Raw genomic sequence first — 12,012 nt, 5'->3', positions numbered from 1 at the left:
ATTATCTGTGGGAGTGCAGGGAGCTGCTAGAAGGTTTGCAATCCAGCAGGGATCCTAAGGATCTCACATGGGGACTGTATGTGCAGCAGCTGTGGGTTGTATGCTCACAATGGCCCTTTTACAAGTCTTAGTCTGTTTAACTGAAGGATGGGAGTAAAAATGCTCGCTGCAAATTGTTTTGTTATCCTGATTTTGTTATCCTCTTACTGATGGTTGGGGTAGGGTGTTTAAGGTTGAGAGATGGAGGGAGACTTGCCTAAGACCACTGAGTGATTTGGAGGGTGTTGGGGGAGGCAGGATACTGCTTTTCAGTTGGAAGGGTCCAAACACAGTAGTTTTTCTGAAAAATCACAGGCTTGTCATGTATATCTGGTTATGAAATGAAACCAGTATAAATTGCTTTTGGAATAAATTGCATACTGATTAATGACTGCAGTATTACTAGCTATCTTAATTAGGGAACAGCAAAGCAGCAACAAAAGTCCCTTATCTTTAATAGGAAATCCAAGTTTGATCAATGTAATGTAGACAATTTTTTCTTTTCTTTTCTTAGGCGATGTTCAGCCTTTGTATGGTTGAAAGTGGCGCAGATGAGGTGAATTTACATGGCATCACAAGCATAGGTTTAAAGCAAGCTCTGGACTTTGCATACACTGGACAGGTATAGTACTAAAATTCTTAACAAGCATATAAAACAGACCGGGTCACCTTAGAATAGATGGCACCGGGATGTTACCATGGCAACTGGCTTGGCTGGCCTTGCACCTGTTGGCTTATCTCATGCATGGGGTGATTTATGCTCATGAAGGAGATTAAACCCTTCCTCCATGTCCAGTTTCTCCAACAGGTTTGCATTTCAATTCCAGATCAGCATCACACTTTCAGGGAGGATGTAAAAACACATTGGCCAGGATTGAAAGAACTGCACAGCTTTCTACTTCTGTCTACAGGGGACTCTGAAAGAGCAGACCTTCATGCCACATTGCAAAGCACTTTAGAAACTGATGTAATTTTCAGATGCAACTGAGATAGCAGTATCTGGATGGTGGGGTGCCCAATAAAAATAAGACCAAAGAAAACCCAATAATCCCCTCTCCCACATCACACTTAAAAGGGCATTGGCTGTTGATCTTAATATTCAGGAGGGTCTGTAGTGAAATACAGTCTTTCAGAAATTTGGGGATTAAGGGCTAAGTGAAATAGGCTGGCCTTTGAAAAATTCAGTTATAATCATACTCACCTTGAGCACATTTTAACATAAGTGAAATGTGCAGTCCCATGTAATCAACTGGAGTTGTGCCTTTTAAAAGACACTGTTTGTTAGGGATATGTATTGTATTATTGTAACCATGTGTGCCAAGAGCCCAGGAGGTTTTTCTACATTTGCTGGAATGCCTTCCCTGAGAGACAGCTCTTTCAAATGCTAGTAGCTGCTGTCAGAGCAGTGAGAAGCCTGTGTGCCCATGAGGTGACTCAAAACCATTGAAGTGTTAATGGTGAAGATTTCAAAGTATTGCGTGGGTGTAAGGCAGAAATGCTGTTAGCAAATAATTGGATTTGTGCATGTGCCTCCTACACACTGCTCTGAAAAGTCTTAGTCACAATAGGTTTTGGTCCATCGGTACAGTATTACCAAGGGAATAGGATATTTTCTTTCTGAAACAGAATTTCCAGTGCCTACCACTCCCACCAGTAAATAGAAAGCTCTTTTCACAACAACCCTCACTGAGATGAAAAAATTATAATGCTTTGCTCAAAGCAAACCTGAGCCTTGTACGGTCCAATATCCTACTCTTCTGTCTCAACCAGGGGAAGGGAAAAGGGGATGCCTCATTTATTATCCTTTTTCTTTTCCAATATATCTTTTGTTTTTGTTTTGATGATGATGAAGCCATTCTGTAGCCCCGCCTTCATTAACTTTACCTGGAAGTAAAGCCATTCTAAATTTAACAGGACACGCAGAGGAGTGAGTTTATGCATATTGATTGAAATACCAAACATGCTGAGGAAGCCACCTGAAAATGCTGTCATATTGTAACTTGCAAATGGACAGTGGTCTGGCCAGCTGGCTTTTTGAGAGTTAGGGCTCATCCAGACTTCCATTTGTGCCACATTTCTAGGCACAGGTTAGGGCTTTAAAGGTCTGTGTAGCCAGAGCTTAATAAATACTCAATTGGGGTGCACTTTAGTCTAGGGCTGGCCCGATGTACGTGAACTTTATAGGTACTTAGAATCATCAAGTTGGAAGGGACCCTGAGGATCATCTAGTTCATCGCTCTGTAATAGAGGACTATGTAGCTGTCCCTTATGGGAATCAAACCTGCAACTTCAGAATCATCAGCACCATGCTCTAACCAACTGAGCTATATATTACAGGTCCTCTGCAGATAGCTAAATGAAGACAGTTTCAGCATTGGGAAACACATTCAAATCCATACTCAGCTATAAAGTTCACTGGATGACCTTGGGCCAGTCACTTTCTTTCAGCCTAACTTCTCTGACAGGTTTCTTACCAGGATGGAATAGTGGTGACATGGGAGGTATGCAGGAAGAATGAGAGAGAGAAGACTACAATCCTATACAACAGATGTGGAGAACCTTTGGCCTTCCAGTGTTGCTGAACTACAACTCCCATCAGCCACAGCAAGCATGGCCCAGTGGCCAGAGATGATAGGAGTTGCAGTTCAGCAACATTTGGAGTGCCAAAGGATAGCAAGTCCCAAAAAAATCTACAGGACATACTGCTGAGTAGACCTCTATAGGATAATGTAAATGACCCCTGTTAATGCCCCACAAGTGCAGTACTTGGTATGCTATAGGAGACTTGCTCATTTGTTTTTAGTCAGCCCTCTGGTTCATCATCTTACAAGGAGTTAGTAAACCATGTTGGATTGTGTTGTATGTGAAACAATTTATCAGATAGGCAGTACTTTGATTATATAGGTAATGCATTCAATCTCCTTAAAATATGTGTTCTGTTATTTCTCAGTTTCATTTATTTCTTTAAACAGCAGGAAAGTGGAATGTTCCTTTTCTGTATAAAGTGGGTTTCTTGAGACCTCTAGTGAAAACAGCTGGTGTTGCAGGATTGGATATTAAAATAGGAAAAGGAAATCTGTGTGGAAATACTTCATTATTCCTGTTCAACAGAAGCAGTGTTCATTAGAAATGATTGTTAGACATACTTGTTAGGTTATGGGAAACTCTCAATACAAAAATAGACATCTCCCTATGAATTATATAATAATTTTTAGCAATTATATTTAGGATACTGTCTAGAGCTATTAGATCATGTTTTAAAGTGTATACAGTGGTGCCTCGAGTTACAAACGCCTCAGGTCACAAACACTTCAGGTTACAAACTCTGCTAACCTGGAAGAGTTACCTCGAGTTGAGAACTTTGCCCCAGGATGAGAACGGAAATCGTGTGCTGGCAATGCAGCGGCAGCAAGAAGCCCCATTAGCGAAAGCGCGCTTCTAGTTAAGAACAGTTTCAGGTTAAGAACGGACCTCCAGAACGAATTAAGTTCATAAGTAGAGCTACCACTGTATTAAGTTATGATGTCAGGTTATGTTTTGAACCTGTCTTTAACTTTTTAGTAGTCACTGCATAAGATTTAATGCAGTCCTTTTATATTTAACTGGTTGTTTTCTTAACTTGATCTAAGTTTGTTTATCTAGTACTTTTCATGAGGTACTGTTAATGGCTGCTGCATTTGACCAAAGATCAGCCTTAAAAGATCAGGCTTGCAGTTCGGGAGTGACTGAGCCAACCTTGATACTGAAAGCCCCTGTTGAATGTCATGCCTTTTGCCAGCTAAGCCTAGTGCACCAGCTACAACAGAAGTAGCCAACATGGTTCCTTCCAGAGGGTTTTGGTCTCCCACTTCTATCAGCACCAGCTGGTATGGCCAATGGCCAGGGCTGATGAGAGTCCAGTAACATCTGAAAAGGTACCATGTTGACTACCCCTGAGCTACAACTTCTCCAGGACAGAGATAGCTTATCAGAATGATCCATAGGCTGTTAATTCCAGGTAGGTTACCACAATGCAGGGATTCCTTTGACATCTCATAAACTTCTTTTAGTTCAGAACACAGCTGTCTGGTTCCTCCCTGGCACTTTGTGACCTGATTGCCGAATAGAGAGACAGACACAGAAGCTGGGTTGAACTAGGGGCACTTCAGTTAAGAGTAAAACCCATAAAAAACCCTGTCGAGGGAAAACATTATTGCAGGAGCAAACCTGAACCTGAACAACAGCAGTCACTGGGGAGACCAAAACTCCTGCCTGCAGGAAGGGGAGGCAAGGCTGTCAAGCCTGCCTCTCATTCCCAGGTCACCCCATGATGGTGAGTAGGAATGCCTGTGCTGCTCCATCCTCACCCACTCAAGGCCCCATAGCTTTGGTCAGCTGAAGCAGTTTAGCCTCAAGGCCCCTATCCTACCATAGAGATGCAGAGCCCAGAGTGTAAGCCTCGGGGGCAGCCCATCACCCAGAAAGGTGCCCAAAGCCTAAAATGCAACTACTTTCCTTCCTGAACTGCCAAAACCAACCAAACTGAAGATCAGATTAGCCAAATAAACAGTACAGCAGACCATCTGATGCCTAGCACCCAGCTATTCAGTATGGAATAGGCAAAACAAAAACAAAACAAAACCCCCACAAACAGGTGGATCAGCCATAAATTCACACGGAGAGACAGGGAGGGAGGGTGGTGGGTGCTGCTGCCAGGAAAAGAAGAGGGAGAGAGGTGGCAGCACAGCACTTAAATGACAGCCTGTCTCTACCCCACTCTCAAGCATGTGACTGACACAAGAGAGTCAGACAGGCTGTCTCCTTCAGCCTTAATAGGCCACAGATTTGCCCCGCTAGCTGGTACCAAGGCAGAATGGGCAGCGGAATGCAACAGCTTCACTTGTTAGTTTTTTTCTAAGCACAAGAGCTGGTTTTAAATGGCTTGGGATCTACCCTCTTAAGTTACAGTAGGCCATTTGTGGTCAGTGTTAAAATTTCATTAACTGTGGCATTTATCCCCAGAAAGGCTCACCTGGTACCTATGCTGATATTACAGTGTCAGGTGAAGAAGGTTTTGTTTTCCCAGCTTTACTTACTAAATCCAAAGGTCTGTTTCAAACATTGTTCCATGCAGCAGCAAGGAGAACACAAGTAGATTACTCGTGGGTGCAAAATACACAATACAACTTCAAGTATGCAGTCTGAACTTGGATGAAGTTCAGATACATCCGTCCTGGTGGATTACTTGGCTGGAAGAGAGGAGTGAGGAACAGGAAGGGAAGCAGCTTCCTTTCCACATGGAAAGAGGGGGATTACCTAGTTGAATCTAGGAATAGAGCTCTATGGTCATAACCCCTTCATGCACTAACTAGCACTCATGCACAGTTACGTTTGACTGTAATTTCCCACAACAATTACTTGGAATGTGTTACGTTCACGTCCCCCCTCTGTTTGTTTGTTTATGGTCCTTACTAGCTCAATTGCAGATCTCAAAGCTGCTAATGTGGAAAGTTTCATGTAGATGACAAAAACCTGGGGGATATCTCTGTGGTAGTGTAAAGTAGCTACATTTGTGCAAAGTTAGAAACAAAACAAATAAGTTATCTGTTGAACATTCTAGTGACTATGCACACAAGGTGGACATGTTGACAATATTTGCCTTCGTTTGGTAATCGTGTGATCAGTGTTGATATGTTTGTAGTAGTATGCAAATCTGGCAGCTTCTGCGCAAGGCAAATTAGCCCAATGACTGCCCTCACTATGAGCTGCTGAGAAAACATGGGCTAAAGCAATAAGTGGGCATCATGCAGCATATTGGTTGTATGAATCTGCTGTAAGGAAAATGTTGTTAATAGGTGTAATTTAATAATATTTGCTGGCTACAGAAATAAGTAGCAGTGCTTCTCTCTCCTTCCTGTCTGTTGTGAAGAGAAACAACAGTGCCTGCTTTTTAACTGTAGTTAAACCGTTTGTTTGAAAGGGTTTTCAAACAAAATGCAAAACTTTATAGATTGTGCACCTGGAGTGTTGTAAGAATTGACAGCTTCAAACATCACATTGAATATTTTGCAGAGCACTTTCAAGGACAAGTTCCTTACAAGTTCTCTTTCTCTTTATTCCCCAATACAGGTACTCTTGGAACCAGGTGTGATTCAAGATGTGCTTGCTGCAGGCAGCCATCTGCAGCTGCTGGAAATGCTTAGTTTATGTTCTCACTATCTTATCCAGGTAAGGCTAAGGGGCTTGATTCACCCCTTTATTTGGTTGCACCTAGCTTAATTCTTAAGTCTGTGTTACATGTGTGAGGTTGGGATGAGCACCTTCAGCTGTATGACAGGAGGCGAGAACTACACAATACCTTGATTATGACTTTGAACTGGACTTCTGTTTAGCCTTTGATCTGTACAGGGTGGATTTCTTTTGAGAATGGGGAGGCAGGAAATCAGGTATATGCCCCTGTGTTCTCCAGAAAAGACAACTGTAATGTGTGGGACATGTGGCTGCCTTTGAAGATTGTTCAAACACTTCTATTAGTGCAGGATATTGCTGTTTAGATTACTAACTGGAACTGGACATTATTATTATTATTTTGTCAGTTTTCTCATATAAATTTCTCAAAGTGACTTACAAACACAATCAAAACACTCAAACAATTACAATAAACACAAGTACATCTATACACATTGTGAGAATGATTCACCTGTGCTATGCCAAATGCTCATGTTTCCTGCCTGTTTTGAGGTCCAATTGATAGTGCTATGTTTAGACCGTCATGGCTTAGGTGGTGCTTTAAGTACCCTGCTCCTATCTCCATCTGTGCACCTTCCTGTCCATTCTTTAGGCTAAAGAGGGTCAATATTGCCTATGTACTTTCTGTACAAGTAAACAGCTATATTGCAGGGTTCCCACAGAGCATTGTTTCAACAACAGGGATCTACCCAAACCTTTTCAGATACAGACATTTTGGTGCTTAGAATGCAATGTCATTTTAAAACAGCATTTTTGGGACCGGGAAACTGTTCCTTTTCTGCAAAACATAAAATTTTAAAAAAGAATCACTGAATTGTAATAGTTCTTTTCTCAGTGCATTTGTCACAAAAGTGAATGCTTTGAGAAAGGTGGTTCACAGAGCATCTGGAGCACTCGCTGGTGGGTGTCTGCAACTTCACAAATGATTAGCTACCCCCTCTGCAATATAATGGTCTCCCCTCTTTCAAAATAGAAGTTACTTACAGGGCTGCCAAAAAGTGAGCAAATGGCTGTCTCAGCCCATCATTTTTATGGCTTTAGGGTGCTCTTTCCCCTCTATTTTTTGCCTGCAGATTACTGGGTTGATGGCAAGAGAAGTAGAAACAATAGCACTCATCTTGTCTGATCTATTGCCGCAGTTTGAAGTGGCGAGATAACTGTTCCCCCTTGTGGCGATTCCCCCCAGCCACTGTATTTGCTATAGGGTTTGTATAGTGTACAGCGAATCTAGAAGAACATTAACCAACCCTAACGCTTTTTATTGTTGTTGTTGCATTACTCTTATGGACATATTGCCTGATGAAAACTATTGAAAAGCTTGGAAGCTTGCCACCATTTTGTGCTTGGTCTCAATAAAAACATTGTCCATTTGGGATCTTTTAAACCTTCATCAAGTCACTCCAGTTTTCTCATTCTAAACGTTGATGCTTCTGTATTGCATTTTATGTATAGAGATAAGATTCAGATGCCTTTCCATTCTGTGGCTGCTAGTTTTGATAGTGGATGAAGGAGCCAATCTGGCGTTTATCTCTCAAGACCTGGGTGGGTGAGCTGGGGGGAGTGGATTTTGCCCAGCTTTGCTTGTCTGGTACTTTGTGCAGCATCAACATAGACTAGAGGATCTGGGATAGGAGTTGACTTCTCCTTCTGGCAACTGGCCTTGATGGGTTACCACCTAGCCTACTGCCCAGCAGCTTTCCCAGCTGAGTTGGCTCACTGTAGTGTGGTGTTGGGAACTGTTGTCATGAGAGACTGCAGCATGCATACCATTGGTGGTATGGAAATCAGAGATAGTGTCCTCTCTGACACTGTGGGGTAAATCCTGTATACTGGTATACTGCGGAGCTATGTGCTATTAAATAGGCTGCATGACTGCTAGAGCAGATGGTGAAAGTACCATGGCAAAGTTGACCAAGCATGAGTTAGAGCACATAATGGTGCCTACTTAGTGGTGATGAAAACAATGAAGCAGGCCTACTCCATTGGATCATTGAGTAATTGCCCAGTGGAGATCTTCAGGGTGGTCTGTGGGCTCTTGAGACTTATATTGGTAGATGGAACCCACCCAGGACACCTCAGAGACCCTTTGTGATTTCCTTGCTGTGTGCTTTGAGGGCAGTCACCTGCCTTGGTAGTGAGCTTGATGCCGTGGTTGACACAACTTCTAGTAAGGTTTCCAATGCTCCATCAAGCCTTTCAATGTGAGATCAATTTCAGTTCTTGCAGCCCAACAACATGTGCCAAGTGCTTGCAAGTATGCACCCAACCATGTGTCCTCTTGATCCTTGTCCTTCATGGCTGATTGAAGCTAGATTGGGGGTGGGGAGCTAGGTGTTTTTAAGTGGTTGTGGAGTGGTGCCTTCCACCTTGAAGGAGACACTAGTGTGGCCAATCCTGAAGATAATGTTGTACAAGTGTTTCTCAGCCCCCCTGGCTCTGGAGCTACAGGTGCTGAAGGACACCATATTATCTCCAGTGCTGTTTAACATCAAATCATATTTGGAATTAGTCATTAGGAGATTTGGAGTGAGGTATGATCAATATAGGGGTGCGGGTGGTGCTGTGGGTTAAACCACAGAGCCTAGGAATGCCGATCAGAAGGTTGGTGGTACGAATCCCCGCGATGGGGTGAGCTCCCATTGCTCGGTCCCAGCTCCTGCCAACCTAGGAGTTTGAAAGCACATCAAAGTGCAAGTAGATAAATAGGTACCGCTCCGGCGGGAAGGTAAACAGTGTTTCTGTGCGCTGCTCTGGTTTTGCCAGAAGCGGGTTAGTCATGCTGGCCACATGACCCAGAAGCTGTACGCCGGCTCCCTTGGCCAGTAAAGCGAGAAGAGCGCCGCAACCCCAGAGTCGGTCACGACTGGACCTAATGGTCAGGGGTCCCTTTCCCTTTAAGATCAATATGCTTATGATGTCCAACTCTATTTCTCTGTGACATCTGAACTGGGTGAACTATTCACAGGTCCAGGGAACTGGCCTGGATGGGGCTGCACTCTTTCTAAAGGAGCAGGTTGTTGTAGACCCAGTTATTGGAACCCCAGGTGTTCCTTGGTGCCTTTAACCAGCTGCAGCTAATAAGACAACTACCACCATTCTTGGATTGGTATAATTTAACCATAGGTGTTCATGTATTAGATTACTGCATTGTCTTCTATGTGGTATGAAGGTTGGTCTCAAGGATACAGCTAATGTAGACAACTAGCTGGCCAGAGAATTAGGAACTGGAAGGTATATAATGTCATGAATTCCTTAGAACTTTTGCCGACTCATTAGTTGCTGAGTGTTTTAATTAAGCAACACTGAACTGTGTTGAAGTTTGCTGGATACCCGAGGGTTTGGTTTTAATCTTGAATTTCTGAATTGAAGGACTAGAAAGATTTGCAGGATTTCTTTTCGCCCCATGCCCCTCTTAGAATGTGGACAGGAATTTATGGTGGCAACAGCTGTAGAGAAGTCCAGTAGAGTGACTCTTCGATACAGTGCTGTTGTCTTTATTAAGAAGCAGTAACAATCACAGCAATATGTTCTATTTTTACATTCTGTTATCTGAATTATTACTGGCAGGCAAGGAGAAGTGCTGGAAAGTGTTGTGGTTTTTCTTCCCGGGAGCTTTTATTACCTTGATAGAAAGACTTGATTAGACACTGGGGCTTAGTTTATGATACAACTAAAGTCTATATAGTTAGGCTAATTCATAGTTTAACATGTGCAGGGAATTAATCTTACAAAAGGTGCTGTGCTACAATCCACATGGGCTGGCAGGAGCTTTTGTTAAGCGTCTGCATTCATGCAGTCCTTACAACACGGCAAATAATGTTTTAAAGGCAGGTTGTTTCCCCCCATAACTTGGTTTTTGAACCTGTGAACATCTGCTGACTGAAAGGTGCTAGGTTCAGGGGTAGCAACTGTGATGTAGGTCTTGCCCTGTGGCAGTTGCTTAAAGTGGCAGATTTCATGGAGCACACAATTTTCCTGCTTGTCTGTCATTTTGAAAAGGCAGGGGAGAAGGGAATCACAAGACACACTGCCTGTGATGTTTGATCTGTGCTGGTGGTGTGACGCATGAAGCAATAAGCATGCATTTGGACATCCATCTAGGAACTGCATCTTGATTTCATTCATTCAGATATTTGCTGAATGATAATGACGTGTACTATATATATATTTTGATCCATCTTATCACTTAATTTGTGTTTCATTTGTCAAGTGGAACTGGTTGGTACGTGCAAATATTACATGTCCTGTAATTTACCAGCCAGCATTTGAGCAGAGGGGAGTCTCACTGGACTTGGGATGGGTGGGAAGGTTTCAGGTTTTAAAACAACAAAACTGGTATTATAGATGATTGGGGTGTATTTTGTTTTGTCTTGAAAGACTCTGGAATCCCCACAATACTCACCACTAAGCAGTAGGTGGCAGTGTAAGCCCACTTGTTTGAATAAATTAAAGCGTCAGAAAGAACAAAAATGAAAAGAAATTATTTATTTTGCTCCATATTAGTCTTGTGACCTAATCAGTAAAAAAGTCATTATTCACACAACACTGGGCAATATGCATTGTAATTTTTAACAAATAATGGGGAACTGTTAACGGTTTCACAGGAAATACAGCCCTGTCTTGTGCAGCAGTGGTCATTTATCATTGCACTTTGTGAAATCACTCATTTGTTCTAATTTGAATGTAAATGACTCTAAGGTTTTACAAATAAGGTGACAGACTCACATAAATGTAATTGCAGGGTTCATCTCTCTCTTTTTATATATCACTCATTAAGTTATGAATTAAATACATCGTATTAAACCAGGGGCATGTCCAATGATGATATTGTAATGGCAAATTACTCTATGCTATTAGAGGTGTATTTTTTATTCATGGACATTAATTTGTCATTAAACGGCATTAGTTTAGCACTTTTATGTGGGATACGTGACCTGAAAGAGGAGACTTGCTTCTCTAATGTGAGAGAATAGGAAATATGAGTACCAGATGCATGTAGCCCTTTTAGCTCTTGGAAAGAAATGGAGGAATATTTTATTTCAGCTTCCCCAGTCCTATCCACCCACATGCACAAAATTTTTAAATTGGTTTTTATCCATGTTAATAGACATCTCTGAAGAATGAGTAGCCTTCATATTTTAAATCTTGTTTCTCATCCAAAAGCTACTGAGAAAGGTTAAGATGGGAAAAGAATAAGTTCATCTTCAGATGTCTGTCAGATGCTTGCCGGGTTTTGAGTGATTATTCTTTTCGGCAGCCTAAAATAGAAGTGATAATCTGCTTTGCTTTTAGCAAAGTGGGAAACTTATTAGGTGGGCCCTAGGACTTCTGTTCTCTCTCTCTCTCTCTCTCTCTCTCTCTCTCTCTCTCTCTCTCTCTCTCTCTCTCTCTCTCTCATGCTTACATAAAGTAAAGCCCCAATCAAATATGAAACCTGCACCACAAAAATAAGAACACATGTTCAGTACTTGGAATCAGTGGCATAGCGTGAGTTGTCAGCACCCGGGGCAAGGCAAGTAATTTGCGCCCCCTAACCCGTGGATTTGCGCCCCCTAACCCAACCCCCCAGATGTTGCGCCCGGTGCGGCCGGCCCCCCCTGCACCCCCCACGTTACGCCACTGCTTGGAATGAATTAATGAAAAGTACATATGAAATTCGAATAATCTGCTCTTGTTGGCAAGGTCTGGGTTGATAGAATCATATAGTTGGAAGGGACCCAAGGGTCATCTAGTCATCTAGTCCAA

The 12,012-nt window shown here is 42.4% G+C and overlaps 1 protein-coding gene across 2 annotated transcripts in view; it reads left to right on the top strand.

The window, feature by feature from the left end:
* The window catches only part of KLHL32 (kelch like family member 32), a 66,144-nt gene that overhangs the window by 19,605 nt on the left and 34,527 nt on the right, over positions 1–12,012 (top strand). For both annotated transcript variants that reach the window (XM_081905085.1, XM_081905084.1), the window contains exons 4-5: positions 554–661; positions 6,148–6,246. In XM_081905085.1, coding sequence (XP_081761211.1) covers positions 554–661; positions 6,148–6,246 — 207 coding nt within the window. The remainder of the gene's footprint in view (positions 1–553; positions 662–6,147; positions 6,247–12,012) is intronic.

The sequence above is a fragment of the Podarcis melisellensis genome (assembly GCF_964234715.1).
Source record: "Podarcis melisellensis genome assembly, chromosome: 3".
Lineage (NCBI taxonomy): Eukaryota > Metazoa > Chordata > Lepidosauria > Squamata > Lacertidae > Podarcis > Podarcis melisellensis.
Note: the sequence above shows the minus strand (reverse complement) of the source record. Positions and strands in the feature narration are given on the sequence as shown.